Source organism: Panthera leo, chromosome A1, assembly GCF_018350215.1.
Source record: "Panthera leo isolate Ple1 chromosome A1, P.leo_Ple1_pat1.1, whole genome shotgun sequence".
NCBI lineage: Eukaryota > Metazoa > Chordata > Mammalia > Carnivora > Felidae > Panthera > Panthera leo.
Genome location: NC_056679.1, coordinates 117,068,412 through 117,086,511, shown reverse-complemented (window position 1 = coordinate 117,086,511; position 18,100 = coordinate 117,068,412). Strand labels below are relative to the sequence as shown.

The following is an 18,100-nucleotide window of genomic DNA, read 5'->3' as shown; positions in this document are numbered from 1 at the left end:
GGAAATGGTGACAGGCACGTTAGGAAAGGATGTTGGCAAGAACAAAGCCAACTGTATTTGTTCAACAAACACTTATTTCATGTTATACGTCAAATATTGTACTAAGTGTTGGAAATACAAATACCTTCTCTGACCTCATGGACTTGTCTATTATATTGTATAATCTGTGCTCTGGGGAAAAATTAAGTAGAAAACGGTGTTGCTATCAGTCTGTTCCTAAACAAAGAATATACACAAACTCACTGCCACTACAGTAGGTGAAGAGATTCATTCACATGTTTCAGGAGTATAAACTTAAGTGATAGACCAGCTAGAATTGGTTTACTATGCAAATTCAATAGACAGTTTAAGGGGTGGGGCACCTGGGTGGTTCAGCGGGTTAAGCATCAGACTCTTGATTTCTGCTCAGGTCATGATCTCAGGGATGGTGGGATCCAGCCCTGCATAAGGCATGCTGACAGCGTGGAGCCTGCATGGGATTCTCTGTCTCTCTGCCCCTAACCTGCACTTGCTCTCTCTCTCAAAATAAAGAAATAAACTTAAAATTTAAGAAATAAAATTTAAAAAAAAGAAAGTTTAGGAGTGCCTGGGCAGCTCAATAGGTGAAGTGTTGGGACTTTGGCTCAGGTCATGATCTCAGGGTTCATGAGTTCCAGCCCCACATTGGGCTCTCCACTGTCAACATGGGGCCACTTAGGATCCTCTGTCCCCAGATCACTCTGTTCCTCCCCACACTCTCTTTCGTTCAAAAATAAATAAACATTAAAAAAGTTGAAGGGGTTATGGATGACTTATGTGTAAATTTTGTCTAAGGAGAATGTGTCTGTACCTATGTGAGCATACTGTATTGATTTGTTCCATTGTACAAAACAATTTGTGAAGATATCTACATTTATTCCTAAAATCAAGACACATGTTGAAGCAGAGATTCACTGAGATCTTGAAAAATAGCATGGTGTAGATCATAAAAATAAAGGGCTGAAGTTAAACCAATAAATAAAGTGCAGAAGAAAATAAGATGGATTCATCTGAAAGAGCAGGTAAAACTTATATCAAATAAGGAAGATCACAACTCATTTTTAGCAAGCAGCTCACATGTCTCTGAATAGCTTGGGATCCTGGCACCCTAGCATGACTTCAGAGTCCTAGCAATGGGAAAAACATCTTGTGGTAGGGGATCTGTGTCTCCCCAGTTGCATCAAACTTTAGCCAAAATTTTAATAACTTTTAAATAGATACTATCATGAAATCTGGTACACTAATATGTGGCTAACTGGGAAAACAGCATGGGCCAAGTGTAAAAACTGTCTTGCATATTAGTTTAATTCTATTAAGGTACAAATCACTCAAACTGACATTCTATTTTATAATGTTTTCCTCTACACAGCAAAACAAATTTGATTATGTAAATCTAAAATGTGAGAACATGCTGGTAACAATAAAAATCTGATAATTTTCCTCATAGAAAGATGTTGGTCATGCATCAAACTCTTTATTATGGAATCAAAAGTCCAAGAAAATGTGCCCTTAATGTCCATGCACTTTAAAAAATATTAATAGGTAGATGCTGGTACCTGTATCAGTAAATTAATGGATCAAAATTAGTTTTTAATTCCCATTTGTCATCTCTCAGATAAATTTTCACATTATTTTCTCTTCTGAGAAGAACATTTTAAGCCCATATACTTGGTAGAAAGCTTGAAATTTTTTTCATGAAAGTTCTAGTAATAGACTAGAATCAATCAAATTACTACTAATGAAATCATGAATTACCCCATATTATTTATAAATGGGATTATTTATAGATCCTGAAGATTTTATATTAAATGATAAAATAATTCTGTTCACATTGAACTTAGTTATTTTTAAAAGAGATGCTAAGGAAGGTTTGATGTATAGATATCCAAACAATAACAAATTCAATGTTACTTTTTAAAACTAATCCTGAAGCACATTTAAACAAAGGAGGGATACCTGTTAACAAAATATTCCATAAAACATTTTATAACATCTTTAAGTTGAAAGATCTTATAAATTATTTACAAAATTAAGTTTTGTAACAAAACTCTCTAGTACAGATTAGTTATCTCTAAGCTTGTACATTTTTATCCCATTCATTGATTAAGGTAATATTAAAAACCTGCAGTAAAAGACCAGAGTTTATGGTAGTCTAATTGAATACTCAAAATTGCATGTATCATTCCAAAAGAGTTTGGTTTCAACAAATGCCTTCTCCCCAAGATGCGTTAAATAAAGGAGTTTTATTATTAGGGAACTGGAGTTTCACTGCAAATGTGAAGGACAATTAGACATTAGGGACTTAGGAACACTGGAATCAGGAACTAACATGCCTAGAATCAAATGGCTCTTAGTCTCTTCTGTTTCTTAGGCTTCTGCCTCCACCAGTCCCTTATTCCTTCTCATTTTCCTTCCAGTCCTCCTTTCTTTCTTCCCTCTCTACATGCCACTCTGTCCTGCCAGCTTACACAAGTATAACATGGCTACCTCAGCCCATACTTAATATTTATTTCCTAGTTACAAGCAATCAAGAAAAAAATAGATGAACTACATCATAAGTAGAAATTTAGAGGCTTGGAGAATGTGACTATGTCTACTTTAATCAGGAGTCTATTACTAGGCTAATCAAAAATGGCCAAGAGAGGTAAAGAAAAGTATAATAAACATCTCAACAGTGATTACCTCCCTTGGGAAGTCCCAGGAAGTTCTCAGACAAGAAGTGTGGGCTGGATATGTATCTTAATCCAAACAAGATTAAAATTTATTTTAATACATCTTCCAGCAATATATACAGTTCCGAAGTGTTTACAAAGAAAAATACCTAAATGCAGAAAAATTACTCAAATATTTGGTTGGAAAGATTGGCAAAATTGATTATGGTCTTTTAAAAAATCTAAATAAGATAACATCTCAGAAACCATGCATGGTTTTTATTTATATCATGCACTTTCCTCTATCAAACATATAAAAACAGTTTCAGTGAGAGGATCTACAGCTTAGACACCCAGAGAATATGACTGAACCCAGTGTACCATTAAGCTTGAAGGGAAAATGCTGTATATTTGAATAAATTACTTGAGGTTGCATTTTGGAAGAAAGTCTAAGCAAATCCTAGCTCCCTTAGTTTTTCCACAGTTAATATTTAAAAAGTAGATAGCAGAAAATTCATCAAAACTTCTGGAAACTCTTAAGTAAAATGAAGTTACCCAAAACAAAGAATTTTACATTACAATGAACATATTTTACAAAGAAATAGCACTCACTCTAAAAGTTCTGCAGAGTAATCAAATCCCTAAATGAACTCAAAGCCATTCAGAAAGGTGTGGCTTTCCTCCATTTTACCTTCTGGGGGAGAGACGTTGGGGATAGCGGGTTTAAGGAACTTGAATTCACTGGTCCCCGATCCTCCCCGAAGACACACCTCGTACTGGTAGCTCTGCGACAGCGTCCCCGCGCCGCTGACGTCCACCAGGTGGCCCGGAAAGTGGCCCTCGGGCCCCGAGCAGCGACCCGCAGACGCCGCCCGGCTCCGCCTGCACAGCCGCACCGCCACGAACACCAGCACCGAGAACAGGAAGAGCGACGACACGGACGCCAAGGCCACGACCAAGTAGACGGTGAGCGGGTCGGCCCGCGCCTCGGCCGCCGCCACCTCCGGGAGCGGCAGGTAGGGCTGCGAGAAGCCGTCCACCAGCAGCACGTGCAGCGTGACGCTGGCCGAGCGCGGCGGCTCGCCATTGTCCTTGACCAGCACCACCAGCCTGTGCTTGACGGCGTCGCGCTCGCTCAGCAGCCGGGCCGTGCGCACCTCGCCGTTGTGCGCCCACACGCCGAACAGCCCGGGCTCCGTGGCCTTGAGCAGCTGGTACGACAGCCAGGCGTTCTGGCCCGAGTCGCCGTCCACCGCCACCACCTTGGTCACCAGGTAGCCCGCCTCGGCCGCCCTGGGCACCAGCTCGGTGCAGGGCGCAGAGCCGTTCTGCGGCGGGTACAGCACGAAGGGCGCGTTGTCGTTGTCGTCCAGCACCAGCACGCGCACCCGCGCCTGGCTGCTGAGCGCGGGCGAGCCGCGGTCGGCCGCGCGCACGCCGAACTCGAACGCCTGCAGCGCCTCGTAATCCAGGGACCTGAGCGCGAACAGCTGCCCGTTGTCCGCGTTGATGGACACCAGGGAGGCCAGGGGCAGCTGCGGGTCCGCGGGCGGCAGCAGCGAGTAGGTGACCTGGGCGTTGGCGCCCGAGTCCCTGTCCGTGGCGCTCACGCTGCCGATGTGCAGGGCGGGGCTGTTGTTCTCGCGGACGCGCAGGGTGTAGGTGGTTTGGCTGAAGGCGGGGGCGTTGTCGTTGACGTCGGAGACCGTCACGGTTATGTTGTGCTGCGTTTTCAGCCTGGGGGTCCCCAAGTCGGTGACGGTGATGGTGATGTTGTACTCGGCCTGGCTTTCTCTGTCCAGTGGGAGTCCTGCTACCAGAGTGTAGAAATTCTTGAAGGTAGGCTTCAGGAGAAAGGGGAGATCGTCCTGAATTGAGCACACCATCCTCCCGTTGTCCCCAGAATCTTGATCTCTTACACTGAAAATAGCGACCACCATCTCAGGCGACGAATTTTCTGGTATGGGGCTGGTAAGAGATGTCATGACTATTTCTGGTGGGTTGTCATTCACATCCACAACCTGAACTAAAACTGCTGATTTTCCCGAAAGGCTACCACCATCTGTTGCCTGAATATTTATTGTAAATGACTGAATTAATTCAAAATCCAGAAGCGCTTTTAAGCGGATTTCACCAGAAATTGGATGGATTTCAAATGTTTTCCGTATGTCTCTGGAGACATGGGAAAAGGAGTATGATAGTTCTCCATATATTCCCGCATCCAAATCCGTAGCAGACACCCTAACGACCAAGGAGTCCAGAGAGCTGTTTTCTGGTACCTGAACCTCATAGACAGACCTCTCAAACTCTGGAGCATTGTCATTGATATCGAAGACCAAAATACGAACAAGTGTAGTTCCAGACCTGGACGGGGACCCGCCATCCAAAGCTGTTACAATTAATGTAAACTCAGATTCCTTTTCTCGATCCAGAGATTGGTCCAGGAACAGCTCTGGGTATTTTCTTCCATCATCACTGTCTTGTAATTTAAGATGGAAATAAGGATTGGGGCTTAATGTGTAGTTTTGGACACCATTCTTTCCTACATCCAAGTCCTGGGCACTGTCCATTGGAAATGAGGCTCCTGGAGCAGTACCTTCTGAGATTTTCAGAAGTATATGTTTGTCTAGGAATGCAGGGGTATGATCATTTATGTCATTGACCCAAAGCTCAGCCCGAAAAAACTGTAAAGGATTTTCAAATAATACCTGGAAATGCAATATACATGGTTCTGTGAGATGGCAAAGTGCCTCCCGGTCCAGTTGTTCATTTAAGAGCAAGTTGCCAGTCTGCTGATCCAACTGTAAATATGGTTTATGGTCATCAAAGATGACTCTTGCCCCCCGTGCAACCAAGTCTTCAACACCCAAACCTGTATCTTTCACAACATTGGCTATAAAGGAGCCAATTTCCATTTCCTCTGATACAGAATAGCGCCAGGGCTCTGAACACACCAAAGACCCTCCCAGGAAAACAAAGAAAAGGAGCACTTGCCTTATCTGCTGAGGGCACCTCTCTCCTGACTCCATGGCTCCTTAGACAAACGTCTTTCTGCAGAAATGTTTCAACTCAGTCGCAAACAGCTCCTAAATTGCTCCTCTCATCTATCAGCCTGGACCACTGGTAATCTGTGGACTTGTAATCCTGCCACGAAGGTGTTGTTGGTTCCTTAGTTTTCTCTTGAAATCCTCTTTTCCCCCTTCCTGCTTCTCCTGTGCTCTCAGTTCCACTGACTAATGGAGACCAGAGCATTTGATGATACAGAAAAGTCCCCATCTTATCCTGCAGCGCCACCACGCGACTGCAGATTCTCAGGTTTTAAACAGTCAAGTAAGTGTGAGACAAATTATTAATTTATCTTCTGTATTGATTAATTTAAATTACACTTTCTCCTATATTCTTATTTTCTGAGTTGCATTCTTTGTGATATGTGATGCTATTACTATTCAGTCTTTAACAGAATAAACCACAATCTGTTAAGAGCTGGGTGAATACAAAAATCGTATGTAAGATATAGCCCCCAATTCAAGTAAGTTATGATCTCTCTTTGAAGACAATATATAAAATAACTACAAATAGTTAAGTGAATTCATGTAATTGATTTTGTAAGCAGAATGTTCCCAGGAAAATTGGAAAGGAAAGGGGAACCAGAGGCTTTAGTCTTCTTTAGCTATCAGCAAAGTCTCTTAGAAAAGACAATAAGGTCATGCATTTGTAACTGAACCTGATATATGCAAATAGTTGCTTTGGGGAGGCTGGGCATTTCAGGTTCGGTAAATGGTACTATTTACTTAGGGATACTCTGTAGGAGACTTACCTGTCAGCAGTAGAAAGTAAATGCTCAACAGTAGTTAATAAAGTAAGATACGTCGAGTTTCTGACATTAAAAAGTTGAACAAACTAGATCCAGGTTTAGTTGTGGAAAATAAACCTATTTTGTAGACCCAGACCTTCCAAAGGCATAATTATAAATATTTTACTCATCCATTCATTACTTTGTCGAGCAAATATTTATTGAGCATATAACTTGTGCTAGGAATAGTAGTGAGTATTAGCGATACAGTGGTAAGCAGACAGACATAGTTCCTGTCCTGAAAGATGGAGGCAGAAAAGTGATTACACATTTAAAAATAGAACATAATGAATACCATGATAGCAAAAGTTCATATGCTATTGTTAACAACATAGATAAGGGTCATCTGACCAGAATTTGGAAATACAGGAAACACTTTCCTGGAACAAAAATTGGGGGTTAAGTAAAATTTCCAGACAATTTCAAAAAACACTTGTACAAATCTGAGATGACAGAACTGTTTTGGAATAACTAAAATAGGATCAATATGGCTGAGCCATAGATCAAGAGGAAAGAAATGAGAACTGAGACTGGAGAGATAAGCAAATATTTTGTAAGCCCTTGCCAAGGCATTTGGACTCTACATCAGTGGAAATGCAATGTTTTAAAGGCTTTTAAATATAAAAGGAGATGATATTAACCTCAACTAGAAATGCAATAATAAGATTGTATTAAAAAGATGACAAGGGACGCCTGGATGGCTCAGTCGGTTAAGCATCCAACTTGGGCTCAGGTAATGATCCCATGATTCCGGAGTTTGAGCCCAGTGCAGAGCCTGCTTCGGATCTTCTGTCTCCCTCTCTGTCTGCCCCCTCCCTCTCTCAAAAATAAGCATTTTAAAAAATGATAACTTTACAGGATGTGTGACAGATTTAAACATGGAGGAGGTCTGATAAGAAAAAGTGAAGTAAATGTACCTTTTTTCAGGTTTAGGGAATGGAGTGAATGTTGGTGCTATTAACTGACAGAAAAAAACAGGAAGAGGAGAAGAAAGGAACAGGTATAGAGTTGGAGGTAATGTTTAGGTTTGAGGAAGGAAAATTTTTAATTTAAAACATGTTGAGTTTGAATTATCCATAGAGCATCCCATATAAATAGTTCTATAAATGATCTTACATTATATAAATAAAGTTGAGAAGAGACGTTTGAGGGGCAGAAGCTAATTTGGGGTTTATTGGTATAAATAGTGATTGCAGCCCTTAAAGAATGTAAGCTGTACATTAGGAGTGTGCTTGATTTTGTGATTTCAGAGATGATGTAGCTCTGAGAGACTACCATCTCCAGAAAGTGACCATGATCTTAGGTGACTAAGACTAGACTAGAAGTGAATGTCACCAGAAAGGAAGAAGCCTAGAAGAGAGGTCAGACTCCTGGACTTGAAATTGTGGCAAGGAATGGACAGAGGAAAACTGTAAGAAGTTATATTTGAGAAATCAAATGTCTTTACGCCACCTCTCTCCTATGATCTTGTTTAATTTTTTAGTTTATTTATTTTGAGAGAGAGAGAGAGTTCAAGCAGGAGAGGGGCAGAGAAAGAGTTAGAGATAGAATCCCAGGCAGGCTCCAGGACAGTGTGCGGAGTCCAGAGTCTAACTAGGGGCTTGAGGGTGGGTCTTGAATCCACAAGCCAGGATATCATGACCTGACCTGAAATCAGTAGTCCCTTGGCCAACCGACTGAGCCACCCAGGTGCCCCCCCCCCCATCTTGTTTAATTTAAACCCAAACTGATCTCTCTCATTTGATTCTCTCATTTGATGACTCTTATGTGCAAAGACTGTTAAGGCAGGAAGATTTGCTAATCTCTTTCAGCATATTGAAGATATCTTACTTTAAGTTTTCAGTGCCACAGTTTAGAGATTGTCAACATGGAACATAGCTGTCTAACTGTCATGTATTTAAAGATTACATGTCTTTTCCCTATGCGTTTTCATTTTTATATATTTTTTTAATTTATGCAATCTCTCTATAATATATATATATATAAATTTTTTACGTGGGCTCCACACCCAATTTGGGGCTTGAATTCACAACCCTAAGATTAAGAGTCATGTGCTCCACCAATGAACCAGCCAGACATCCCTACAATATTTTTCAAATATTGCTTCTGATCCTATCTTAAACCTTTTTAGTTTGTCCTATGTTTCTAACCATATCCTCCATATTTTTCATCTTCTGAACTCTCTGAGCTATATGCTAGATAAATTATATTCTGACCTATCTTTCACTTCTCAAATTATTCATCTGGTAATATCTACTTTCCTAATAAACCTTTTATTCAGTTTTGATTGAATTTAAATTTTGGTTATATATTTCAGTTCTAGGATTTCTATTTGGTTCTTTAATAATCTGTCACATTTCTTATTCCCTATACATCTTCAAGTATAACCTTTAAGTGTTCAGTATATTATCAGATTATGTCTGCTAATCAAAATGTTTGAGGTATACTTCTGTTTTTTTTTCTGCTGGCTCTCACTCATGGTGTCATGTTTCCTTGTGTATGCAGTTATCTTTGTTCAAGTTAAGAATGGAAAACTTATGTATATGAATGTTTTTAGCTTTAGGATGAGCTTTCTTACATAGAAGGTCTGCTTTTGGTTCCATCAGGATCTGGAAGCACTACTTGTCAACAACCACTAACAAGTTCAGAGCTGAATTTCCACACAAGGACTTGCCCATTTCCAGTTTACTTTCATCTCAAAGGTATATCTCTTAGGGATCCATTTTTATTAATGCAGAGCTCGTCTATAAACTTCTCACTTTGTTATGCTTTGATTTCCTCCCTTATTATATAAACCATCAAAATAGGGGTTCACACTTTCCAGGATTCTATAGATTCCAGGGAAAAGGTAGTTTTTAGGTTCATTTATCTCCTTGGATTACCCTTAGACATTAATTGTGACCTGATAATATATTAGTGTCTTATTAGCTAATTTTTTTCAGTGGAAGCATTGGTCTACATAATCTATACCATCCTTATGAAAAATAAGTCTCAAGGATATTATTATGTCTCAAAGTTACAACTCTTAGCTTCCTAGAGTATGGGCAATTGACCTCAGGAAGATAAATAATATGCATTTTTTACCAACTTCAACTAATCAATACTAAATCAACTCTATAATGCTGCAGTCAATTAAAACAATCTCTTGGAAGACACAATCTCTGTCATTGACATTGGTATATCTCCCACTTCTGTGTCCCTTATTCTGCTTTAAACACATCTTCTTTCCTGCATTTCTTATTTCTCTCCCTCCAATATGCTTATTTATATATTTATAAATATATAAGAAATTATGTATTACATAGATACGTATGGCACTGTGCCATAAATTTCAGTATCTTTCTTCCTTTCAAAATATCTTGGGGGGGGTGCCTCGGTGGCTCAGTCAGTTAAGCGTCTGACTCTTGATTTTGGCACAGGTCATGATCTCATGGTTCATGAGATAAGCCCCATGTCAAGGCCTGCATTGGCAACTCAGAACCTGCTTGGGATTCTCTCTCTGCCCCTCCCTGACTCATGCTGCCTCTGTTTCTCTCAAAATAAATAAATAAAAACAAACTTTAAAGTATTTGGGATTTAGGGGTGCCTGGGTGGCTCATTCGGTTAAGCGTCCAACTTCAGCTCAGGTCATGATCTCGCAGTTCGTGGGTTCGAGCCCTGCATCAGGCTCTGTGCTGACAACTCAGAGCCTGGAAGCCTGTTTCAGATTCTGTGTTTCCCTCTCTCTCTGCCCCTCTCCCGCTCACGCTCTCTCTCTCTCAAAAATAAAATAAACACTAAAAAAAACTAATAAAATAAAAAATAAAATATCCTTCAGAAACCTTTTCCACATTTCATTTATCAGTTGTTTCACTGATGGATATGTAGGATTGACTCCTATTCTTGGGATTGATTCCCAAGATGAACATTCTTATATATATCATTTGTGAAGCCGTGAAAGAAATTTTCTGGCTTATACCTCTTAAACTTACAACATTGTGTGTCAACTATACTTCAATGAAAAATGAGAGAATTTTCTGTCTTATTTACCCAAAGTAGAATTCCTGAATCAGAGGGTATATTCATTCTAAATTTCATTAAGTCCTATGAAAATCTCTCAAAGTGGGCTGTACATGTGATTTCCTGTTGTTCCACTTGATATTATGCAAATTTCTCATTTTTACGCATGCAATGGGTGTAAACTAGTGTCTTATTGTAGTATGTTTTTTCACCAACTAATGAGGTCAAGCATCATTTCAAGTTCTTTTCAGACTTAGGTTTCCCTTTTTAAAATTTCTTTTCCCTTTATCCTTTAAAAAATCTTATTGTCTCTCGACTTTTTGATTTTTGCTTATCTGCAACAATTATTTGAATAATCTGAATATTAATCCTTCTCAGGTAAACTGCTGCAAGTAGCTTCTACCTGTCTTTTATCTTGCCTATGCTGTCCTCTAGTTCTGAGATAGAAATATTTGTCAACTTTCATCTTTATTTTGTACTTTTAAAGCCTTGTTTAAGAAATTCAAACTAATAGTATGGTCATAAATATATTTTTACCTAGATTTATTATATTTTCTCAATTAAAATACTTTAAATTCACCTCTTAGATCCATATAAAGTTTATTCTTATATGGCATGAGATCAGGATTTTCTTTATATAGTGACCCAATTTTCCCAATAGCATTTTCTAAGTAATATGACTTGCTCCTACCTCCTAGTGATTTTAACACCTCCCCTATTACAACCAAGTTCTCTTAATCAAACTCAACATGGCCAAAAATAAATAATCCAGTTAAGAATTAGCAGAAGACATGAACAGGCATTTCTCCAAATAAGACATACAAATAGCTAAGACACATGAAAAGATGGTCAACATGACTCATCATCAGGGAAATACAAGCCAAAACTGCAATGAGATACTACCTCCCATCTGTCAGAATGGCTAAAATTAACAACTCAGGAAACAATAGAAGTTGGCAAGGATGGAGAGAAAAGGGAACCCTCTTATAATGTTGGTGGGAACATGACCTGGTACAGCTACTCTAGAAAATAGTGTGAGGGTTCCTCCGAAAATTAAAGATAGAACTACCCTATAACTCAGAAATTGCACTGCTAGGTATTTATCCAAAGGATACAAAACTACTGATCCAAAGGAGCACATATACCCCAATGTTTATAGCAGCACTATGAACAATAGCCAAATTATGGAAAGAGCCCAAATGTCCATTGACTTATGAATGGATAAAGAAGATGTGCAATATTACACAACTATCAAAAGAATAAAATCTTGCCATTTGCAAAGATGTGGATGGAGCTAGAGTGTATTATGCTAAGCAAAGTAAGTCAGTCACAGAAAGACAAATACTATGATTTCACTCACATGTGGAATTTAAGAAACAAAAACTGATGAACATAGGGGAAGGGAAGGAAAAGTAAAATAAGATAAAAACAGAGAGGGAGGCAAACCATAAAAGACTCTTAAATATAGAGAACAAACTGACGAAGGTTGCTGGAGGGGAGGTGGGTGAGGATAAGGGCTAAATGGGCAATGGGCATTAAGGAGGCCACTTGTTGGGATGAGTATTGGGTAACAACATGTAAGTGATGAATCACTAAATTCTACTCCTGAAACCAATACTACAGTATATGTTAACTAACCTGAATTTAAATAAAAAATCTTGGAATTAAAAAAAAGAGACCAAGTTCTCATATAAAAGGATCTGACCCTGGATTCTATTCTCTTCTACTCTATCTGGTAGTCTACAAATTTGTTCCCACATTATTCAAATAGGTTATTCTGTTCTTATCTATTCTTTTTTTTTTTTAATTTTTTTTATTAACGTTTTTTATTTATTTTTGAGACAGAGAGAGACAGAGCATGAACAGGGGAGGGGCAGAGAGAGAGGGAGACACAGAATCAGAAGCAGGCTCCAGGCTCTGAGCCATCAGCCCAGAGCCCGACACGGGGCTTGAACTCACGGACCGTGAGATCATGACCTGAGCTGAAGTTGGACGCTTAACCGACTGAGCCACCCAGGCACCCCTGTTCTTATCTATTCTTATTAGTGTGTAAGAAGCATAAGATTTACTTCTTATGAGTCTGAGGGATTAAGAGGGCCCAAACATTGTTTTTCAAGATTTTACTGTTTAAATATCTATTTATATGAAATTCTCACAACTAGTAAATACCTATTGCAACACAAAATAAGTAAAAATTCAATGAAGGAAAGAAAAAATTCCTAAGGAAATTGGTATTTGTTTCACCCATTTCACAATGTCAAATTCCATTTTATTAGACCATGTAGTCTATAATATCTAATTTTAAGAGAGAAACTACAAAAATGTAAGGTACACTAGCTCTATATCCACATTGCATTATAGCTATGAAAATCTCTACCTATAATCTTCCATTAAACTGACTATATTAGAGACATAATCTGTAATACCATGAGATATCTATAAACCATAAATACAGACACATTCCTTCTTTGTGGATATCTGAGAGAGACCACAAAGTATTAAAGATTTTTTATATTTACTCTTACAAATCAATAGAAAAGCGAACCTCATTCATTTAACAGTTTGAATTTTCATTTCAATTTCTTAAGAAGTTTCTATCTGTACTCTTCTGAAGGAGAGTTATTATCATACCCAGGATGATACCATGACCTACATTCTAGTTAAATCATAAACTATAAAAAATAAATTTAAACTAGCAAACATGGTATTTAAGAAAACAAAACAGTGACATCAAGGCCCACAGCATTATAAGGCTCCTTCCCCACAACAGCTTAACAAGAACAACAAAGGAAACTTACTTAAGAAATCAATAATTTTCAATGTGGTCACTTTTATTTTGTCATAAAGTGAATTCTTGAAAAACACTAAAAAAGCAAGCAAATAAGGTATCCTAGGTACTGAATATGGAGGAGTATCATTTTTTAAACTTTATGATGAAACTCTGCAAAGTGAATAGTGCAATAAAATCCAATATGCCTCCACCCAGATCCAACAGCACTTTTTATTTTTTCTTTATGATTTAATGTAATGTCTAGTAGTCAATCACATATATAGGGGCATTCACTCTTAATACATCAGTTTGTACCTCCAAATAATTAGTAACATTATCTTGCAAAATAACACCATTACCAAAACAAAAAATTCTAATAACTCTGTTAATATAACATTTATGACCAAATAAGTGTAAAAAAACAGAAAACACAGATTATATTTCCATTTCATTATGACCACCAATAAAGATTTTCAAAGCAACTATAAGGAGAGCGCAAGAAGTGATAGTGCATGCAACTATAATACAGCCTAATATTCATTATAGACTGGCAAAAAGTATCCACAGATTGTCAAGAATAACAAAAGATTCAAAGTTTAAAGTAATTTTATTGAATGTTGAATCCAAAGCTATTCCTAAAGTTCTCATTTCCCCCTATATTCCTGCCAGTGTCAGGGACTGGAAGGCTGGGGATAATTGGCTTCAGAAATTTAAACTCATTGGTCCCCGAGTCTCCCGTCAGACACACCTCGTACTGGTAGCTCTGCGACAAGGTCCCCGTGCCGCTGACGTCCACCAGGTGGCCCGGAAAGTGGCCCTCGGGCCCCGAGCAGCGACCCGCAGACGCCGCCCGGCTCCGCCTGCACAGCCGCACCGCCACGAACACCAGCACCGAGAACAGGAAGAGCGACGACACGGACGCCAAGGCCACGACCAAGTAGACGGTGAGCGGGTCGGCCCGCGCCTCGGCCGCCGCCACCTCCGGGAGCGGCAGGTAGGGCTGCGAGAAGCCGTCCACCAGCAGCACGTGCAGCGTGACGCTGGCCGAGCGCGGCGGCTCGCCATTGTCCTTGACCAGCACCACCAGCCTGTGCTTGACGGCGTCGCGCTCGCTCAGCAGCCGGGCCGTGCGCACCTCGCCGTTGTGCGCCCACACGCCGAACAGCCCGGGCTCCGTGGCCTTGAGCAGCTGGTACGACAGCCAGGCGTTCTGGCCCGAGTCGCCGTCCACCGCCACCACCTTGGTCACCAGGTAGCCCGCCTCGGCCGCCCTGGGCACCAGCTCGGTGCAGGGCGCAGAGCCGTTCTGCGGCGGGTACAGCACGAAGGGCGCGTTGTCGTTGTCGTCCAGCACCAGCACGCGCACCCGCGCCTGGCTGCTGAGCGCGGGCGAGCCGCGGTCGGCCGCGCGCACGCCGAACTCGAACGCCTGCAGCGCCTCGTAATCCAGGGACCTGAGCGCGAACAGCTGCCCGTTGTCCGCGTTGATGGACACCAGGGAGGCCAGGGGCAGCTGCGGGTCCGCGGGCGGCAGCAGCGAGTAGGTGACCTGGGCGTTGGCGCCCGAGTCCCTGTCCGTGGCGCTCACGCTGCCGATGTGCAGGGCGGGGCTGTTGTTCTCGCGGACGCGCAGGGTGTAGGTGGTTTGGCTGAAGGCGGGGGCGTTGTCGTTGACGTCGGAGACCGTCACGGTTATGTTGTGCTGCGTTTTCAGCCTGGGGGTCCCCAAGTCGGTGACGGTGATGGTGATGTTGTACTCGGCCTGGCTCTCTCTATCCAGCATTTTCTCCGTTTCCAAAGTGTAATAATTCTCAACTGAAGATTTTAGCATGAAAGGGAGGTCTTCTGGGATAGAACAAATCATCCTCCCATTGTCCCCAGAGTCTCTGTCTCGGATGCTAAAAACCATAACCACAGTCTCAGGCGAATTTTCTGGGATTGGACTGGTAATTGACGATATGGCTATTTCAGGAGCATTGTCATTCACATCCATCACCTGAATTCTGACTGTTGATTTTCCAAAGAGACCTCCCCCATCTGTAGCTTGAATGATTACTGAATATGATTCAATTGTTTCAAAATCCATGGATGCTGTTAAACTGACTTCTCCAGACTTTTGATTAATTTCAAATGTCTTGCGAATATCTTCTGAGGCATGGGAAAAAGAATATGATATTTCTCCATTTTTTCCCGAGTCGAAATCCCAAGCTGAGACGGTGACAATGAGTGAGCCTAATATGCTATTCTCTGGAATCTTCACCTCATAAAATGGTTGCTCAAACTCGGGGGAGTTGTCATTAATGTCCACAACCACCACCCGGACAGTTGCAGTCCCAGACCTAGGTGGAGACCCACCATCCAGAGCAGTAAGGATGAAACTGAGCTCCGACTGCTCTTCATAATCCAGTGCCTTGTCCAGAACCAACTCTGGGTATTTCCTATTGTCCGGATTGACTCGCATTTTAATGTGGAAATGAGAGTTGGGGCTTATTATGTAGTTGTTTAGAGCATTGATTCCTACATCTAAATCCTTCGCACTTTCTAGTAAGAACACAGCACCAACAGGACTATTCTCTGGGATTTCTAGGAGCATTTCTTTTTCTAAGAATATGGGAGAGTGGTCATTTATGTCCGTGACCTGGAGCTCAATGCGTAAAAACTGCAAAGGGTTTTTCATTAATACCTGGAAATGCAGCACACAAGGCTCAGTGGAGCCACAGAGTTCCTCCCGGTCTAGCGATTCGCTTAAGAGCAAATCCCCCGTGTTTTTGTCCAGCTGCAAACGGTTTTTGTTATCATTAGAGACCACCTGAGCCCCCCTTGAGAATAGCTCACCCACTTCTACTCCCAGGTCCTTTGCCAAGTTGCCTACAAAGCTCCCACTCTGCATTTCCTCTGCCACAGAAAAGCGCCCAGACTCGGAACCCGCCTGAGATATTCCTAGCAAAACAAAGAGAAGCAGGACTTGCCTTATCTGCAGAGTGTCTGCTCTTCCGTTCTCCATAGCTCCTTTCCTGAAAGCTTCCTGCAGAATCGCTTCAGCTACCCTTCGCAGTTCTGGGAAATGTGCCTCTGATAATGTCCGTCGAATCTTCGGAGGCCTAAGGATTTTAACCCCTTTGAATAGCTTGTAGTTCGCCCTTTGAAGGTGTGTTCTTTTTGTCTTCCCAATGCTCTGTGCGCACTGGGTAACAGGGCCCAGAACATCATCCAATTCAGTTTCTTTTCCCCCGGCGCGATGTTATCCTGCAGCGCCACCATGCGTCTCCACAGATTTTCAGTTAGATGAAAGCTACCTAAATTCCACTAATATAAATGTCCCTTTAGAAACAAATGTTGTTTTACTCATTGTGTTTAGTGATTAAAAATATATTCTATCTTCCATAAGAATTGTTTTATACTCTTTACAGTTTCTGATGTTGTTAGTATTGTTTTAAAAACAAGATGTGATTCCTGGCCCCAGAAGTTTGTAATATTTCTGAGAAGACTGAAAACCTGAAAGAAGATTGCATCATTACTTGGCCTTCTTTCGGTTGTAATGCAAAGGGAAAGTATACATGAGTCACTTTGAGAGTCTTCTCAGAGGATATGAAATTGGATAAACTGTAAGATGGAACACAAATAGATAGTTATTATAGTACAAGAAGGCATCTCTGTAGATTTCCTTAACAGCAGTGAACTGTGAACTGGGAGAAAATGAACTAAAATATTGGGGTGGAACGCATTATGTAAAGTCATAATTTAGTTCCAGCTTCTCATAATTTACCAAAGTATTTAATAAGTACACAAACATGCTAGTTTTGTTTAAAGCAGGCTTACTCCTAAAGCCACCTTCCCTTAGGTTCACAAGATTTATTCCAGCTACAACTATGGTCACCTGCTTTCATTTTCCGCCCCACAAGAGATTCCCATTCCCAGTCATAGAGCAAAACTTAGTTTTACTCTGATTAGACTAATTAAGATCCTATACCTGCTATTGAAGCAATCATTATTTCACGAGGCAGAGAATTATAACGTGGAGATTTTAGTCTCAGAATCTGAAGACCCATCTTTGGCCTTGCTTTAACTGTCTGGGACCACCTCGGAAGCTTTGGGTAGCCTGAGTCCTAGCCAAAGTGAAAGGTTGCTACATAAGGAGGGAAATTGTTTGGAATAGATGCTATACATTCAATGATCTCAAAAATGCTCTCAAAAATGGATTAAGGAGGGATCTAAAAAATTTGCATCTAAAAATGTTAAGTTCAAATTACATTTAAAAAATGTAAGATAGATACGTTATTGAAAAATTGACCACTACAAGGGTAGAAATAGAAAAGTAGGTGGGTTGACTACTCTTAGTTATTCTCCCTCCTTTAAAAATACTCACTAGGGAGCTCCTGGGTGGCTCAGTCAGTTGAGCATCCTATTTCTGTGAGTTTGAGCCTCGAATCTCTGCTGTTGGTGCAGAGCCTGCTTCAGATCCTGTCCCCCCCCCCCGCCCTTTCCCCAATTGTACTCTCTTTCAAAAATAAACATAAAACCCATAAAATACTAACTAAAATGACAAAAAAAGAGCAAAAGTGGTATGAACACATAAAGACTAAGAATGCACAAGTGAACACCCAAAATTTTGATGACAGAAAGCCGAAAGAAGAGCAATTGAGTTAGCAGTTCTAAGAAACATGTAAAGTGCCTGCATTGGAAATGTTCATACAAAACTAGTGGGTTTGTCCTACGGTATTCCATTTATGTACAAGATTTAGAGGAACCATGTATAAGAAAGCTGAAGTCAGTTAAGAACTAAAAAGGAAAGTTGGATAGTCCAACCAT

The 18,100-nt window shown here is 40.8% G+C and overlaps 2 protein-coding genes across 3 annotated transcripts in view; both read right to left on the bottom strand.

Annotated features, from left to right (window-relative positions):
• Positions 1-5,932, bottom strand: part of LOC122218998 (protocadherin beta-15-like) — a 31,986-nt gene extending 26,054 nt beyond the window's left edge. The window contains exon 1 of one of the 2 annotated variants that reach the window (XM_042937300.1): positions 3,361-5,932. In XM_042937300.1, the coding sequence (XP_042793234.1) occupies positions 3,361-5,698 (2,338 nt within the window). In that variant the 5' untranslated portion in view covers positions 5,699-5,932. Of the gene's footprint in view, positions 1-3,281 lie in introns of both variants that reach the window. The other variant, XM_042937293.1, reaches the window with a different exon arrangement.
• A 7,484-nt stretch (positions 5,933-13,416) lies between these two features.
• On the bottom strand, positions 13,417-17,090 carry LOC122219065 (protocadherin beta-11-like). Its single transcript, XM_042937335.1, has one exon. The coding sequence runs from the start codon at positions 16,293-16,295 to the stop codon at positions 13,899-13,901; it is 2,397 nt and encodes a 798-aa protein (XP_042793269.1). The 5' UTR covers positions 16,296-17,090; the 3' UTR covers positions 13,417-13,898.
• Positions 17,091-18,100: the final 1,010 nt, after the last annotated feature.

What these genes read in the sequence shown, in the direction of transcription:
- LOC122219065 (XM_042937335.1), bottom strand. Translation starts at nt 16,295, where the DNA reads ATGGAGAACGGAAGAGCAGACACTCTGCAGATAAGGCAAGTCCTGCTT.